At 44.8% G+C, this 18,747-nt stretch overlaps 1 protein-coding gene and 1 non-coding gene across 2 annotated transcripts in view; both read right to left on the bottom strand.

Moving 5' to 3' along the window:
* LOC137316696 (zinc finger protein 850-like) overlaps positions 1-18,747 on the bottom strand; it is a 155,533-nt gene that overhangs the window by 47,689 nt on the left and 89,097 nt on the right. Inside the window, exons 2-3 of the mRNA XM_067980541.1 lie at positions 9,938-10,779; positions 5,904-6,053 (exon numbers count right to left, since the gene is read on the bottom strand). Of these exons, the coding sequence (XP_067836642.1) occupies positions 5,904-6,053; positions 9,938-10,779 (992 nt within the window). The remainder of the gene's footprint in view (positions 1-5,903; positions 6,054-9,937; positions 10,780-18,747) is intronic.
* trnag-ucc (transfer RNA glycine (anticodon UCC)) lies at positions 14,964-15,035 on the bottom strand. Its single transcript has one exon. It is a non-coding gene; the product is annotated as a tRNA-Gly (tRNA).

Genomic DNA, 18,747 nt, shown 5'->3' with positions numbered 1-18,747 from the left:
TTGGAAAGGGTGCAGAGGAGGGCCACTAGATTACTTCCCAATATGAAGTATCTTAGTTGTCAAGATAGGCTAAAGGAGCTGGGATTCTACAATATAGAGAAGCGTAGACTGAGTGGTGATTTGATCGAGGTGTATAAGATGATAAAGGGAACATATTTTGCTCGAGTAGATAGTTTGTGCCAACTAAATAGGTTTGGGAGGATCAGGGGTCAAAATTTTAAGTTGTACAAAGTCAGATCGAGGTTAGATTGTCAGGAAATGATTCTTTTCCCAGAGAATAGTGAACTTCTGGAACAGACTGCCGGCTGGTGTGGTGGACGCCGATTCGCTGAATTCCTTCAAGCGAGAGCTGGGCCTATTCCTGGTTGGGGTGGAGATCGCCTGGTCCAAAAAAGTAGGTACTGCATTGAATTATCAGGGCCAGATTGATCTCCGGGGAGGACAAGCTTTCACAGACTCAAAGGTTAGATAACAGGAGGACAGGCGGAAGACATTTTGTTTAAGTCAATCAAAGCGACCCGCTGATGTGGGGAAGTGCTGCATATATTTTATTTTATATAGATAAGATTGAACTGGTGAAGCCAATAATACCGATTGATTAGTGAGTTTACTTGGTGTGAAATGAAGCAGTTTATCGATTGGGATCAGCATCATCGTAACAAGTGTTTCCTTTCTCCGATTATTGAAAGATTCGTGAGGCGTGTGACACATGTACAGAAACACGAATATCCAGTTCGGATATCAAGGGGAACTATTGTTACATCTCGGGGTTACACTGTTACATTGTTAGATATTGGATAGGGCAGAAGCAATTATATCCAGTTCAGATATCAGGGGGAACTATTGTTACATCTCGGGGTTACACTGTAACATTGTTAGATATCGGATAGGGCAAAAACAATTATACCCAGTTCAGATTATCAGGTGGAACTATTGTTACATTCCTGGGTTACATCGCCGTAGTGTTAGATATGACGCAGTGCAGAAACATGTATATACGGTTCAGATTATAACGGGGGACCATTGTTACATCCCTGGGTTACACTATCGCATTGTTTGATATTGGACAGTGCAGAAACAAGAATATCATGTTCAGAGTATAAGGGAAATTATTGTCACATCCCTGGTTTACATTGTCGTATTTTTAGATAAAAGGCAGCTCAGAAACATGAATATCCAGTTGAATTTAAAACGGGAACCATTGATGCATCCCTGGGTTACACTATCGTATCGATAGATAGGGGCAGTGAATAAAAAAGAATATGCAGTTCAGATAATCCTGGGAAATATTGTTAGATCTTTGGGTTATTATTAGATATTGGACAATGCAGACACACGAATATCCAGTTCAGATTATAAGGGGGAACTTTAATTACATCCCTGGATTACAGTGCCGTATTGTTAGATATGGGGCAGTGCATCGGCCTCTAGGATCTGTACCTATCAGAATAAAATAAACTATATGCAGCACTTCTCTACATCACCGGGTCGTTTGGATTCAAGCAATTCAAAACGTATGCCATAGCAAATATTTTCCAAATGCCCATTATCTTCATCAATTTCAAATAATATATTCAATTTTCTCTTAAACGATGCAATGGTAAAAGTTGCAATTGTCTCTTTTCTGCTTTTTCCACTTCTTTTGGTAAAACATACCACGCTCCAAAAAATCTCTGCGTGAAGAATTTACACTTCAACTATTTCATGATGAGCTGAAATTGATGACCCCTTGTCACTGATCATCACAACCAGAGGATACAGTAATTCCCTATTACTCTATCACTGATCCTCACAACCAGAGGAAACATAATTCTCTATTACTCTATCACTGATCCTCACAACCAGAGGATACAGTAATTCTCTATTACTCTATCACTGATCCTCACAACCAGAGGATACAGTAATTCTCTATTACTCTATCACTGATCATCACAACCAGAGGATACAGTAATTCTCTATTACTCTATCACTGATCCCCACAACCAGAGGATACAATAATTCTCTATTACTCTATCACTGATCCTCACAACAAGAGGATACAGTAATTCTCTATTACTCTATCACTGATCCTCATAACCAGAGGATACAGTAATTCTCTATTACTCTATCACTGAAGGTCACATTTCCACTGTTGTCAGATTGTGAGAGTTTTATTGTACTCTCTCCGGGTGTGTTTATCACTATCAGGTCCTCAGTCTGTTTATGTGAATGTTCCGTTTACTTGATTACTGATTGAATAAATAAACATAATTCAAATGTATTTAAAGAATAAAATCAGTGACTTCTTGATCGCATTGATTTATTAGGATACTGTCAACTTAATTCAATAAAGGAGGCTAATTTCATTCATGCTTTTTTATTTAATGTTAATTGAATGTGCAAAGTAAATTTACTGAACACAGTACGTAGCCAACGAGCTATTCACTGACACGAATAAACATAGAAATTATTTTATTGAATTTATTAATTGGCTTAGATAAGATTATAGATTAGATTTCCTCCAACACTCTGCTGCAGTCTCTCCCTGTGAATCCCAGCCTGTCCTCCCACTGCATTCAATCCTCTGTCTCCACATCCGTTGCTTCTGTTTATCCGCTTTCCCATACCATCTGCTCCAGACTCCCCTCCATCTCCTACATGTCCTTTTCCTTGTCTCCCTCCCAATCTTACTCACTAGCTTGGCCTTCAGCTGCATTTTCCAATCCGATGCGAAGACTTAAACTCACCGCAGCGGATCTCTGGTCCTTTCCCGTTTTGTGCCAGCCACTGTCGGCTCCCTTAACCCAGAGCAACAAAACAATAGCACATGACCCTGTCCCCTCACCTTCCCGGCCCTCGCTCACTTCCCCGACAACCAGGAGCCCAAATCCGGATTTAATCCGCTGGATTCCCGCTCAGCAAAACCCATTTCTCTTCCCCACTGGCACTGCGCCCTCACTCGGCCCTTCCAGTGGATCTGGTGCTTACTTTATTCACTTTCTGTATCAATTTCCCAATTCATTATTGACAACTATATTCAAGAACATTTCTCTGCCCGGAAGCGCTGAGAAGGCCAGTTAATCATTTTCCAACGTTTGATGCAGAAATAAGGCTGGAAATTTTACCCCAGATCCTGGAAAACTGCTGCTTTGTCTCCAGGTCTGATCAGTAATTTCTCTGCTTCCTTTTCTCTCTCTTACAGTTAACTTGGTGGCGATTGTGATCCTGTCCCGAGGAAAGTGCGGACTCTCCAAATGTATCACTCGCTACCTGGTGGGAATGGCGGCGGCCGATCTCCTGGTCGTTATCACTGATGTAATATTGAGGGGGATTGATGGGATTTATTTCCCAGTTTCATCTTTGATCATTACCCCCGTGTGCAGTCTCATTGTCATCCTGAGTTTAACAGCCACAGCGGCTTCTGTGTGGTTCACAGTGGTTTTCACCTTTGATCGATTTGTGGCCATTTGTTGTCAGAAGCTGAAAACAAAATATTGCACCGAGAAAACGGCGGCTGTTGTTATCGGGGTGGTGAGTGCGCTGAGCTGTTTACTAAACATTCCCTGGTACTTTGTATTTGACCCGGAATATATAATGGACAATGTACCCCGGGGTTGCGTCTGGAAAATGGCCTTTTTCACTTCACCCGCTTGGGCAGCGTTTGACTTGTTTAATCTTGTGTTAACTCCTTGTCTCCCATTCATTCTGATTTTACTGTTCAATGTTCTCACCGCCAGGCACATTTTAGCGGCCAGTATAGTCCGCAGGGGACTCCGGAAAAGTAGCAATGGAGAGAATCACAAGGATCCAGAGATGGAGAACCGAAGGAAATCCATCATTTTACTCTTCAGTATATCAGCCAGCTTGATATTTTTATGGAGCCCACAAGTTTTTTATGTTATCGCTCTGCACATAACAAACGCACAGTACGATGCAGCCAGTGATATGCAGTCAGCCGGATTCATGCTTCAACTTCTCAGTTCCTGCACCAACACGTGTATTTATGCTGTGACCCAGACTAAATTCAGAGAGGAGCTGCAGAAAGGGGTGAAATACCCACTGAATCTAATTGTTAGATTAGTTAAATCATAGAAACATCTCAAGGCATTGCATCCGAAATTAAACAAAAAGTCAATGAGAGTAGATTTTGCGGTTTGGCGGAGGCGTAAGACGGGCGGTAGCGGATTGGGCGCTTGTTATTCACCGCGCCTGATTTTACCATCCATTGACACAATGTGTTCACGAATGTAACTGATATCAATCCAATACTTTAATTACATTTCGAAATACCAAACAGGAATTAAATTTTACCCGACAAATGCGGTGCTGTGAAATGATACAAGATGTGATTCTATCGTGAAATGGTTTACTGTTATTAGTCTGGAAATAACATGATTTCAATATTAAATGTTTAATCCTGAAATGAATAAAATCAAATCCTCCTTTTCGGTTGATGATTATTTCCCATCACACACACTGCCCGCTGGGATGGACTGAGGGTGAGCTGTCAGGGTCAGACAGCGTCCTGTTCATTGGGACATTTGTTTTGACCGGAACAGAATAATAATGGTCTAACACCCGGACCGTTACTAACTGGTAAAATATTAATGTAATTTCAAACTCCAGTGGGGAGTTCCGGAGCTCGTTTCCTCTCTGAGCTGTTGTGCAGCAATGTTTACTCACTGCAGGGAGTTTAATGGGACATGAGGCTGGGCCTGGTTACACAGATTTTTAAGGAAACCCCCTTGTCCATTTCCGAGACGATCAGGGGGCGCGAGATTTCTCACGGCCGCAGCAGGCCAAGGAAAAGCTCTCCTGCTCCTCCTTGCCCCATCAAATATATGATGTGGAGATGCCGGTGATGGACTGGGGTGTACAAATGTAAGGAATCTTACAACACCAGCTTATAGTCCAACAGTTTTATTTGAAAATCACAAGCTTTCGGAGATTATCTCCTTCGTCAGGTGAGTGAGTGAATGAGAGGTTCTCAAATCGCATATCTTATATTAGGCTGGGAATCAAAGGTGTCGTTGGTGTTCAGACAGGTTAGCCACGGAAAACAGTATGTCCCAGTATACTGAATGCACAAGCGTCAAATTACACAGACAAGGAGAGAAAGAGACCCGAAAGGTAGAGAGAGAGAGAAAGAATGTCCAGTTATATTAAAAACAGATAACTTATTATTAACTTATATAAGTTAAAAATAAACTTCTCAGTGTTCTGGACCACTCAATGCCCATCAAAAGGGCGACTCCTCCACCCATTTGTAACCAAAATTTAATGGTGCCCCGATCCTCTGATTTACATATTACACGTGGCATGACCGGAAACAGGTGGGTGTTGCTCTGGCCCCTCTTCTCAGGACCCTTCCCACCATGACGGAGGCAGGAACGCCAGCGTTAAAGGGGCGGTAAGTGACCTGACACCATTTACTAGCCTCGACCACCCTATTTCCGCCAGACGGGAATGCTTAAAATTGGCCACACCTTTCCTGACCTACGCCCGAGTTTCAATCTTGGAAGCTCACAAGCTGGTCCATTTTCTTAAACTCCTTCGGTTCGCAACACGTGGAGGGAAATTTTCACCATCGCTGGGGGCTGAACTGGTAAAGCGGATCACCCGCCCCTTATGGAACCGGCCCGATTTTTATTTCTGCTCCGTCAGTTTACCGTCGAAGCAGTGAAGTTGAAATTACCCCTCCTTCTCTGACCCCAAGGTTCGACAGGTGTGTGAAAGACATCAGGCAGTGTTTGCCAAACACTGACATGAATGTGGACGAATGGATCCGTGTATTCGGGTAAAAGGTGACAACCTCTCTCCACAGAGACCAGGACCTCTATACCGTGGAGTCGAAGAGGTTTCACCCCCCAACAGCTCGGTAACCATAAGACACTGTGCACTACGGGCAGTTCCCCAGGACATACACCAAGACAGATATCAACTGCTGCTGGTAGACCATCATTTCCGTTAAGGTGCCCCCATGGTCCGCCCGAAACCGGCTGGTCTTCCAGCTGAAGGAGCTGTCCACGACCGAGTACTGCCGACTGGTACACTCCAAGGTCCAGGAGTACGTGCTGTGGGATGCAGTGAAGCGAGGTGCGGTCTGCGTAAAGGCTCCATGGGGAAAGGCCACCGTGTAAGGCCATTTCACCTTGTATTGTGAAGCATGTATTAGACGATGTGTACTGTGTGTTGAAGTGTAATAATGGAACGGTAGTTTGTACGATCTGTATTGTGTTGTTTTGAATTGTAACTGTGATATTAACATTGAACTGTGTGTATCCATCAATTTTATGAAATAAATATATTTTGAATTTTTTTTTAAAAGATCGAGTCTCACCGTGTCTATTGTTATTGAACAGTGAAGAGTGGAAATAAAGCCGGACAGTAAAAATGTGGGGAGTTAAACAAAGACCATTTATTGCAGGCACCAGGTGAGAAATTGGATTAATTTCAGGCCCCACTGCTTCCTTTGTTGGTCCATTCCATACATCTGCATTAAAGAAGTTGTTCAAACATTCTGCTCATCCTATGCCCCAGGTAGAGAAGACTAATAGTGGCATTATGTGAGTTTGGACAATTCTGTTTTTATTTGCAATTTTTTCCCTTTTTTTCTACATTTCTATTTTAATTTAAATCTTCCAGATTTGGCATTTTTAAACAAATTCTACAAACCCTGTGCGCAGTGAGTGCTGACTCCGAAAAATTTGATTGACAGCTCTCACCTCAGCCCCCTCCCACTCCTCTTGGATTGACTCCTCACATCACGTGACACGCGGCAGCGTCACTCAACGTTGCGCGCTGACGTCAAGCCGCGTACGTGCGCTGCGGCCAGGGAAGCCGCGCATGCGCCGCGCGGGTCCTGTGCCACGTTCCCTTAGCAACAGGCCGGCGCCGGGAGGATGACGCCGGGCGGGCGGTGCTGTGGGCGGGGCCGAGGCCGACAGAGGGAGGGCCCGCACCCGGGAGTGGCCTGAGAGGGGAGGGGGGGGAGACGGGGGGAGTTACTCGGGGCCTCCTGCGGGCCCCGTGAATCTCCACTCTGGCAGCGGCCGGTGTCGAGCTGGGCTCGGGGGGGAGTCACTCTCCCGCCTCCCAGTCAAACGGGCCGTGGGTCGGAGCCTAAAAGTGAGCGAGAATCAAACAGCACAGAGAGAGGCCGATCGGCCCATCGCGCCTGTGCCGGCTCTGTGAAAGAGGCCGCTCGGCACATCGCGCCTGTGCCGGCCCTGTGAAAGAGGCCGCTCGGCCCATCGCGCCTGTGCCGGCTCTGTGAAAGAGCGATCCCATTAGTCCCACTCCCCCCTGTTCTTTCCCCACAGTCCCGGAAATTTCCGCCCTTCAAGGATTGACCCGATTCCCTTTTGAAAGTTATTATTGAATCTGCTCCCACCGCCCTTTCAGGCAGTGAATTCCAGATCAGAACAACTCGCTGCCGAAAAACATTCTCCTCATCTCCCTCTGGCTCTTTTCCCAATTCCCTTCAATCTGTGTCCTCTGGTTACCGACCCTCCCGCATGTGGCAACAGTTTCTCCCCATCGACTCCATCAAAACCCCTCCTCATTTTCAACCACTCCATTAAATCTCCCCTTAACCGTCTCTGCTCGAAGGAGAACAATCCCAGCTTCTCCAGTCTCTCCCGGGAACTGAAGTCCCTCATCCCCGGTACCATTCTGGTAAATCTCCCCTGAACCTTCTCTGCTCCAAAGAGAGTAATCCCAGCTTCTCTATTCTCTCCACATAATTATTATTATTTATTAAGTGGGTTGTGCTGGGTATCTGGAAGCTGTAATTCGGTGAGTAGAAAGCAGTGGGAGGATAAGTCTGCAGATTGATTTTGGGAGATGGTGAAGACGGCGATCGTGGATTCAGACAAGGGAGGGAGGTGGTCTTTGAGACCGTCCGTGCTCTGTTGTAAGATCTCACTGTGTGTGTCTTGTTCCAGCCGTTCCCATTTGTACCTGTGACCTGACTGGCGGAGACTGAGACCTCAACTGCTGCTGTGACCCTGACTGTTCCTCCGCGGACATCAATGTCTTCCCCACCTGTCTGCCGGGCAGTGAACCGTAAGTTTCTGTTCGTGTGTTACTACATTGGCTCCCGGTCCGACAAAGCTTCGATTTTAAGACACTCATCCTCGTATTCAAATCCCTCCATGGTCCTCTCCCCCTCCATATCTCTGTAACCTCCTCCAACCGAATTAATCTCCACCGACAACCCCATGTCACTCCACCCTATCATGGATTCTACCCCACCCATTTATCTCCGCCCACAGCCCATATACACTCGACGCACAATCATTGCTGGGACACTCAGTCCTGTTATACACATTGTCAGTGCTGGGACACTCAGTCTTGTTATACGCACAATCATTGCTGGGACACTCAGTCCTGTTATACACATTGTCAGTGCTGGGACACTCAGTCCTGTTATACACACATTCAGTGCTGGGACAATCAGTCCTGTTATAAAGTCAGGGCTGGGCCATTCAGTCCTGTTATACACACACTCAGTGCTGAAACACTCAGTCCTGTTATACACAGTCATATAAATAAATAACTGGAAAAAAAGAATGAAATCTCCAGGACCTGATGGTTCCCACCTCACGGTATTAAAGGAAACGGGTGGGGAAATTGCAGATGCATTAGTCATAATTTCCCATAGTGCTCTAGACTGAGGAATTGTGCTTTTGGATATGAAATTTGAAAATGTCACTCCGTTATTTAAGAAAGGAGGGAGGGAGAAACCAAGAAAATATAGACCTGTTAGTTTAAAGTCAGTTGTTGGGAAATTACTGAAATCTATCATCAGAAACAAAATGAGCTGTTGAAAGAGAGTGAAGATGGATTGTGAAGGGCAGCTCATGTCTGAGTAATCTAGTTGAACGTTTTGAGCTCTCTAACAAGGTGGACAGGGGATTGAATATGGATGTTGTCTATATGGACTTCCAGAAAGCATTTGATAAGGTTCAGCACAAGAGATGAATGAATAAAAGTGCACAAAATTGAAAGTTGCTTTGTGACTTTGGTTGGAATTGGTTGGGTGGTCGGAGAAGAGAGTAGGGATAAAGGGAATGTTCTTTGATTGGCGAATTTTAAAAATCGTATCCCCAGGGATCTGTACTCAGCTTTTCACCATATTTATCAATAACTTGGATGAAGGAATAGAGAGTTGTAGATCCAAGTTTCCAGGTGACACTAAGTTAGGAGGCACAGTAAGTGGTGTAGATGGGAGCAGGAAGTTACAAAGAGACAGTTTAAGTGAATGAACAAACTGTGGCAGATGGAGTTCAATGTGGGGAAGAGTGAGATCATTCACTTTGGATGCAAAAAGGAAATATTGGAGTATTTTCTTAAAGTGAGAGACTGGGAACGGTGCAGAAGCAAAGGGATGTGGGTGTCCTTGTACACAAATCACTCAAAGCTCGGGCACAGATAAAAAATCACAGACTAATGGAATGTTGGCCTTTATCTCGAGGACTGGAATACAAAGTGGAGGAAGTGATGCTTCGGAACAAGAGGGCATAACCTTAAATTTAGAGCTTGTGCATCTAGCATTGAAATCAGGAATGTCTTTTTCACTCAAGGGTAGTGGAAATCTGCTCAGGCTGATTGAAGTGGACCCTGTGATATAATAGAATATTCTGTCCTGTCAGACTTGGATATCTTGCAGATCCATCTTTTAAAAAGGTGGAGGAACTCAGTTCAAAGATGGATTCCACTCACTTCATCATAAGTCCTCAAACTGCTTGTCTTATCATCGAGCTATCAAGGACAAGAAAAACTGTGTTTAAAAGAAAGCTGATTTATTTGACACTTGTACAGAATTCTGATACTGCAGTCCAGTGAAATGGATTATTAACATCAGAAACAGCCCCCAACTGCCAGAATGAACACGGTTTCCTCCTGAATGCGATTAACAGCAGTGATAACAGCAGAATCCAACCAATGCAGTCACATGTGAACTCGCTGGTGTATTAGTAGGCTGGTTGACAGAGTGAATCCCTTCCCACACACGGAGCAGGTGAACGGCCTCTCCCCAGTGTGAATACGTTGGTGTCTCAGTAGATCTCTTGTTCTTTTAAAGTTCTTCTCACAGTCAGAACATTCAAAGGGTCTCTTATAAGTGTGAACATGTTGATGTTCAATGAGGTAGGATGAACGAGTGAATCTCTTCCCACACACGGAGCAGGTGAACGGCCTCTCCCCATTGTGAATATGTTGGTGTGTTTGCAGGTTGGATGACTGACTGAATCTCTTCCCACACTCAGTGCAGGTGAACGGCCTCTCCCCAGTGTGAGTACGTTGGTGTGTCAGTAGATCCTTTCTTCTTTTAAAGCTCTTCTCACAGTCAGAACATTTAAAAGGTCTTTTATCAGTGTGAACAAGTTGATGTGTCAGAAGGCTGGATGAATGAGTGAATCCCTTCCCACACACGGAGCAGGTGAACGGCCTCTCCCCAGTGTGAATTCGCTGGTGTCTCAACCGGTGGGATGATCGAGTGAATCCCTTCCCACACACGGAGCAGGTGAACGGCCTCTCCCCAGTGTGAGTGCGTTGGTGTTTCAGCAGATCACTTTTTCTTTTAAAGCTCTTCTCACAGTCAGAACATTTGAAAAGTCTCTTATCAGTGTGAACAAGCTGATGTTCAATAAGGCTGGATGACTGAGTGAATCCCTTCCCACACACGGAGCAGGTGAACGGCCTCTCCCCAGTGTGAACTCGCTGGTGTGTCAGCAGGTTGGATGACTGAGTGAATCCCTTCCCGCACTCATTGCAGGTGAACGGCCTCTCCCCAGTGTGAGTGCGTTGGAGTTTCAGCAGCTCATTTCTGCTTTTTAAACTCTTGTCACAGTCAAAATATTTAAGAGGTCTCTTATCAGTGTGAACAAGTTGATGTTCAATGAGGCTGGACGAGAGAGTGAATCTCATCCCACACATGGAGCAGGTGAATGGCCTCTCCCCAGTGTGAACTCGCTGGTGCGCCTGCACGTGGGATGACTGAGTGAATCCCTTCCCACACACGGAGCAGGTGAACGGCCTCTCCCCAGTGTGTCTGCGTCGATGAGTTTCCAGCTGGGACGGGTAATTGAATCCCTTCCCACAGTCCCCACATTTCCACGGTTTCTCCATCCTACGGGTGTCCTTGTGTCTCTCCAGGTTGGACGATCAGTTGAAGCCTCGTTCACACACAGAACATGTGTCCGGTTTCTCCCCGCTGTGAATGGCGCGATGTTTTTACAGGTTGTGGAACTGGTTAAAGCTCTTTCCACAATCAGTGCACTGGAGTTTACAAAAGTCCTCACTGTGAATACAGAATAGAAATTCAGAACAGGCAATTCTAGTTTCTATGGAACATTCTTCCTGCTCATTCCCCCAGACTGTAAATCCCCGTCTCACACACTCACCCTCCTACCTCTGCTGGAACCCAAACCCATCGCACCATCTCCAACATTTGGGTTGGGTTGGAGGCCTTGAATCTGAGTTGGGAAATATAATTGGAGAAACATGATTCAATTTAGAAAGTAAACTATTCAAAATCAAATAACATGGATTATTGTAATTAATATAGTCCTTTCACGCCTCGTGGGAAAGAAGTGATGTCTGGGCTGCGGATGAGTGTTTGCGCCCGGTTACACAGCGTGTCCCTCTCTCTCCGCTTCAAATTCGCTTCCTTTGGCTCACGGCCTCATTCACGCATCCAGCTGACTGCAGCCCTTTAAAGCTCGACTGGAGTCATCCTTTGTTTATTGACTTGACCCATTGCCACCCACCTTGCCTTGCAGCTTCATCCCTTTTTTTGCTTCATCACTCCTGCCCTCCACCCTATCACAGACCTTCCCTTTTGTTCTTTCCCTCCCCGCCCCCTCTTTCCCTGCCTCTCCACTTGCTCAAAAACTGTTAATTCTTTCACTTCTTCAAGTTCTGACAAAACCTTAACACTAATCTGAAACGTTAACTCTGTTTCATTCTCCGCGGATGCTGCCTGACTTGCTGAGGATTTCCAGCATTTTCTCTTTATGTTTCACATTTCCAGCATCCGTAGTATTTTGCTTTTGATTGGTAAACCTCGCCCTTTGACACCCCATCACAGAAATATCGGCAAGTGGGTTTTACAATGGCGATAATCTTACCCAAAATGCCCCGCGCGGTAGAATACGTTCTACCTAAATTCGAAGGGGATCAGCGCGCAGGCGCGGGAAGGGCCCATGGCCAGAGCATGCGCGGTTCTGGTCGGAGACACTGAGCGGGGCCGAGCGGAGTCTCAGCAACACCGAGTGCGGCTCAGAACCCGAATCAGAGCCGGGGGGCCCGGCGGACGGGCGGCCCGGGTGCCCTTAGCACCATTAAACCCCTCATCCAGCGCCTCCCTCGTCCCACCCGCCGCTTCCCGGTTTCTTCTCCTGTTTCCACCGATTGTAAACAATTTTACAACACCAAGTTATAGTCCAGCAATTTTATTTTAAATTCACAAGCTTTCGGAGATTTTCTCCTTCCTCAGACAAAACATTTGCCTGAGGAAGGAGAAAATCTCCGAAAGCTTGTGAATTTAAAATAAAATTGCTGGACTATAACTTGGTGTTGTAAAATTGTTTACAATTGTCAACCCCAGTCCATCACCGGCATCTCCACATCATGTTTCCACCGAGTCCGACTCGCGACAAACTGCAGGACCGAAGCGCTCCCAGAATGCAGGGCGGGCCTGGGGAGCATGCGCAGTCTGATCGCGAAATGAGCGCCTTGGAGAGATGGACGGGTTTCTGGGGCGCGGGGGATTGTGGGGCCTCCGGCCGCCATTAGTCACCGGGAGTCGGTCAGTGTTTTTTTGCCGGCGTCGCGCACAGAAGCGTTTCTGGAAATACGGACTGAGGAATTGAGGGTCGGTTTGCTAAACAGACACTGACCGTACAATGTGGAACAGTGTTTCACAAACATTTTTCCTCGTGACCCAGTGGAAGGAAAACACTTCCCCCAGGGATCCAAAACAATAATCTCTTCCGGCTGGAGTTTTCATCAAATCCCAATAAAGGTCAGTCCATGCTCTTCACTTCATTTCAAGTAATAACTAAAATTAGACATCGACGTTACTTGAAAAACATTTGAAATATTGTGTCAATTTGGTAAATAAAAGTTCAGGTTGAGTTTCACTTACTTAATGTGACGGATGTGTCTGCCTGTTGTTCATGATCTCGTTCCAATCTGGATCACAAGATGAAAGCGCTCCACGCATATCAGGCACGGTTGAGTCGGTTTCTTTCTCTTGTTTTTAACCTTCTCAAAGTCGAAAATCCCAGTTCGCAGATGTAGGTTTTTGTGAACGGCAGGAACAACGGAACACTAATCTTACTTACAGTGGATAATCTTTGAAAGCACTGAATCAAAAATAAGACAAACTGAATGACTTGAGGCGTGTTTTTAGTGCGCTGTCACAGGTGAGTCGCACCAGCCCGTTTTCTTGATCAGGCATCAAATTTAGCTTCATTATAGATTCAGGATTTTCGAAAGCAAAAGGATCTTTCACCCAACGCTTTTCCATCGAATTTTCAAATCCCTCTGCAGGGAAGTAGTGACTAAAATGGTCAGACAGAGCAGCGAAATGTAACCGTATGACACATTTCATTTCATTCCCTTTATCTTGGTCGATACAGTTCTCTCCACCCCAGAGGGTTGTGGATGTTCAGTCGTTTAGTGTATTCAAGATTGAGTTTGATAGATTTTTGGACAAGACAATCAAGGGATATGGGGATCGGGCAGTTAAGAGCAGATGATCTATTGAATGGCGGAGCAGGCTCGAGAGGCCGTAAGGCCTACTCCTGCTCATATTCCTTATGTTCTTATCCTGCCAGAGGTGCGGTGCCCAGAACTGAACACAATACTCTAAATAAGCTCTAACCAGAGCTCTGAATAACTGTGACATAACTTCCACTCATTTTTATTTCCTGTCCCTTGAAATAAACATCAAAATACCATTACCATTTTAACTTATTTTTGCACCTTTTAGTGAATTCTGTACTTGGTCTCATTAACCCCTCTGCTCATCCACAGTTCCTAGTTTCTTGCCCTTTAGAAAATACTCTGATCGATCTTTTTATGGTTCAAAGTGGATGACCTCACACTTCCCCACGTTGAACTCCATCTGCCACAGTTTTGCCCACTCACTGAATCTATCAATGTCCCTTTGCAACTTTCTGCTCCCATCTATAATGTTTACGGTGCTACCTAACTTAGTGTCATCAGCACACTTGGATATAAGGCTCTCTACATAAGAATATAAGAAATAGGAGCAGGAGTAGGCGATACGATACGCGAGCCTGCTCCGCCATTCAATCAGATCATGGCTGATCTTCGACCTCAACTCCACTTTCTCGCCCCATCCCCATATACCTTGATGCCATTAGCGTCCAAAAATCTATCGATCTCAGCTTTGAATATATTCAACGACTGAGCATCCACAGCCCTCTGGGGTGAAGAATTCCAAAGATTCAAAACCCTTTCAGTGAAGAATTTTTTCATCATGTCGATGCAAAATGGCCGACCCCTGATCTTGATACTCTGACCTCAAGTTCTTGACTCTCCAGCCAGGGGAATCAGCCTCTCCGCATCTACCCTGTCAAGCCGTCTAAAAAATTGACACGTTTCAATGCGATCATCTCTCATTCTTCTAAACTCCAGCGAATATAGGCCAATTTTACACAATATGTCCTCATAGCACAATTGCAACAAGTCCTTATTACTCTTATATTGCAACACCGTTGCAATAAAAGCTCACATATCATTTGCCTTCCTCACTCTTGTTAGACCCTTGGTAGCTCACTATTTCCAGTATATTTGTCATCTATTCCTTCTATAGGAAAGATAAATTAACGTTGAAAACATTTTGCTGCAATTATACCAGTTTATGTTTTGGAAACAATATCCAGCTGAACTGCAACAAATTCGATGGCAAACCTAATGATGGAAATAATTTAATAAGAATACTGAAATGCGATGGCCGGGAATCGAACCCGGGTCAACTGCTTGGAAAGCAGCTATGCTCACTACTATACCACCATCGCTGACAAACGGGGATGATCAAATTGCTCTCAAACATCAAACCCTGAACAGACACTGCAGGCTGTTGGATTTTGTTCTTCATTTAAACTGGTTTCTGACGGATCCTTTCTCGCTCTGTTGCAGTTCCCGTTTCCGCCCAGTCGATGTCGCCAACTCCCAATCAATGGAAATTACACAACAGCCAGTAATTCTTCACCTGATATCGGACTGAAGAGACAGTCGATACCTGCACATTCCTCCAGAACTCCCCACTGGAGTTTGAAATTACATTAATATTTTACCAGTTAGTAGCGGTCCGGGTGTTGGTCCATTATTATTCTGATCTGGTCAAAACAAATGTCCCAATGAACAGGACGCTGTCTGACCCTGACAGCTCACCCTCAGTCCATCCCACCGGGCAGTGTGTGTGATGGGAAATAATCACCAACCGGAAAGGAGGATTTGATTTTATACATTTCAGGATTAAACATTTAATATTGAAATCATATTATTTCCAGACTAATAACAGCAAATAATTTCATGTTAGAATCACATCTTGTATCATTTCACAACACCGCATTTGTCGGGTAAAATATAATTCCTGTCTGCTATTTCCAAATGTATTTAAAGTATTCGATTGATATCAGTTACTTTAGTGAACTCATTGATGTCAATAGATAGTAAAATCAGGCGCGGTGAATAACGGGCGCCCGATCCGCTACCGCCCGTCTTAGGCCACCGCCAAACGTGAAACTCTAATTGACTCTAATTGACTTTTTATTTAATTGCGGATGGAAAGTCTTCAGACGTTTCTATGATTTAACTAATGTAACAATTAGATTCAGTGGGTATTTCACCCAGTTCTTCAGCTCCTCTCTGAATTTCGTCTGGGTCACAGCATAAATACACGTGTTGGTGCAGGAACTGAGAAGTTGAAGCATGAATCCGGCTGACTCAATCTCACTGGCCGTATAGAACTGGGCGTTTGTTATTCGCAGAGAGATAACATAAAAAACTTCTGCGCTCCATAACAATATAAAACTGCCTGATATACTGAAGAGTAAAATGATCGATTTCCTTCGGTTCTCCATCTCTGGGTCCTTGTGATTCTCTCCATTGCTGCGGCCCCGGAGTCCCCTGCGGACTCTACTGGCCGCTAAAATGTGCCTGGCGGTGAGAACATTGAACAGCAAAATCAGAATGAATGGGAGACAAGGAGTTAACACAAGATTAAACAAGTCAAACGCTGCCTATGCGGGTGAAGTCAAAAACGTCGGTTTCAAGACACAACCCCGGGGTACATTTTCCATTATATATTCCGGGCCAATTACAAAGTACCAGGGAATGTTTAGCAAACAGCTCAGCGCACTCACCACCCCGATAACAACAGCCGCCGTTTTCTCGTTGCAATATTTTGTTTTCAGCTTCTGACAACAAATGGCCACAAATCGATCAAAGGTGAAAACCACTGTGAACCAGACAGAGGCCGCTGTGGTTGCATAGATCAGGATGGCGATGAGACGGCACACAGGGGTAATGGTCAAGAATGAAACTGGGAAATAAATCTCAACAATGCGCCACATTATGACATCAGTGATAACGACCAGGAGATCGGCCGCCGCCATTCCCACCAGGTAGCGAGTGACACATTTGGAGAGGCCGCACTTTCCTCGGGACAGGATCACAATCGCCACCAAGTTAACTGTAAGAGAGAGAAACGGAAGGAGAGAAATTAATGATCAGACCTGGAGCCAAAGCAGCAGCTTGAGAGAATCTGAGGTGAAATTTCCAGCGTTGTTGCTGCATCAAACGGTGGAAACTGGTTCACTGACCTGGGCAGCGCTTTCGGGCAGAGAAATGTTTTCAAACACAATTATGAATAATGAATTGGGAAATTGATACAGAGAGTGAATAAAGTGAGCACCAGATCCACTGGAAGGGCCGAGTGAGGGGGCAGTGCCGGTGGGGAAGGGAGGACGTATTTAAACACCGGGAGTCCAACAGGTTGAATCCGGATTTGGGCTCCAGATGGACGGGAAAGTGAGCGAGGGCAGCGAAGGTGAGGGGACAGGGGGAGGTTTGTTGCTCTGGGTGGAGAGAGCCGACTGGGGCTGGCACAAAACGGGAAAGACCGAGATCCGTGGGGGTGAGTTTGAGGCTTCGTATTGGATTAGAAGAGGCAACTGGAGGCCGAGCGAACGAGTGCGTTTGGGAGGGAGACCAAGGAAAAGGACATGTATGAACTGGAGGGGAATCAGTAGCAGATAGTTTGGGAAAGCGAATGAACTGAGGGAACGGATGAGGAGACGGAGGATTCGATGCCGTGGGAGGAGAGGCTGGGATTCACAGGGAGAGACTGCAGGAGGGTGTTAGAGGAAATCTAATCAAGAGGTCCAACTCACACAATCCAATTAACGAATTCAACCATTAATTTATTGGTTATTGGTGTCAATGAACTGCTCTTTGGTTACATAATGTGTTCAATAAATTTACTTTGCATATTCAACTAAAATTACATGAAAATACAATCATTGAATTCGCTTCGTTCTTTATTGAATAAAACTGACACATAGCTTCTAGAATGCAATATCCCCATAATTAAATGCGATAAAGAAATCAATGATCCTATTCTTTAGATACATTTCAATTATGTTTATTTATTCAATCAGTAAACAAGTGAAAGGAACATTCACATAAACAGACTAAGGATCTGATAGTGATAAACACACCCGGAGAGAATACAATAAAACTCTTACAATCTGACAACATTCTAATAACACCTTCAAATCACATTTCCTCTTCATAATTGTACTGGAAGGTTCAGCAGTTCATTCCGATTAATTATTCACACCGCTGCTGCTCTCTCTCTCCCCTCTCTCGTTCTCCGTGTGTGCATTTTTCTCTCTGTCTATCTCTTCCTCTCTTTCCTCCTCACCGTCCCTCTCGTTTTCCTTCTCAGTCGCGTTCTCTATCGCTGCACTCTATCTCTCCGCACTGTCTCTACTCTTTCTCAATGCCCCTTTCATTTCCTAGTAAATCCTAACATCCTGCGACTGTTTTCTCTTCACCAGCCCCGTGTTCCAACGATTCTATTCTCAGTGTCAGTTTGTTAAATGGTGAAGCCTCTGTGAATATTTTAATGTTTCCACAAATCATCCAAGTCTCCAGCTGTTCACCTACACTGTTCACTTCATCTACAATTCATGGAATAAACAGAATCGAATGCCTCTCCCAGACACAACTCACAATAATTGAAATTCCTTCTCCTGTAATTACAAAGTACAGCGTTAGATGGCGGCAATGTTCAATTAACAAAACGCCAACATCTCCGCTGCTGCTTCTAATCTATCAATAAATAGAACGGCTCATGATCTCAACAGAAACAGTGCAAACTGACAAAACGTAACCTCAAAATATTGCATTTTACATTTAATTCATCCAAAGCGAATCAGAGAACGAGATGTGAAAGAATCAGCAACAAACTCAGTTCAGTAGCCAAACATCTGAAGCGGTGTCAGATACACACACAATGAAATCATCTTTCATAACAGTGATAACCAATAAATACATTAAAATCCCTGTTAAACCGTACCATGTTATCGGGGAGGGAGGACATTGCGCCGCCTCCTTGTGACACCGTGACCGTGAGCTGTCTCATTATCAATCACTGAAAACACATTGATGAAAAAATATTCCAGGAGAGGTTAGTTCCACAACATGAAACTGTTCACAGCT

The sequence above is a fragment of the Heptranchias perlo genome, unplaced genomic scaffold (genome assembly GCF_035084215.1).
Source record: "Heptranchias perlo isolate sHepPer1 unplaced genomic scaffold, sHepPer1.hap1 HAP1_SCAFFOLD_60, whole genome shotgun sequence".
Classification (NCBI taxonomy): Eukaryota; Metazoa; Chordata; class Chondrichthyes; order Hexanchiformes; family Hexanchidae; genus Heptranchias; species Heptranchias perlo.
The sequence above is the reverse complement of the archived record's forward strand: the minus strand, read 5'-3'. Positions and strand labels throughout refer to the sequence as shown.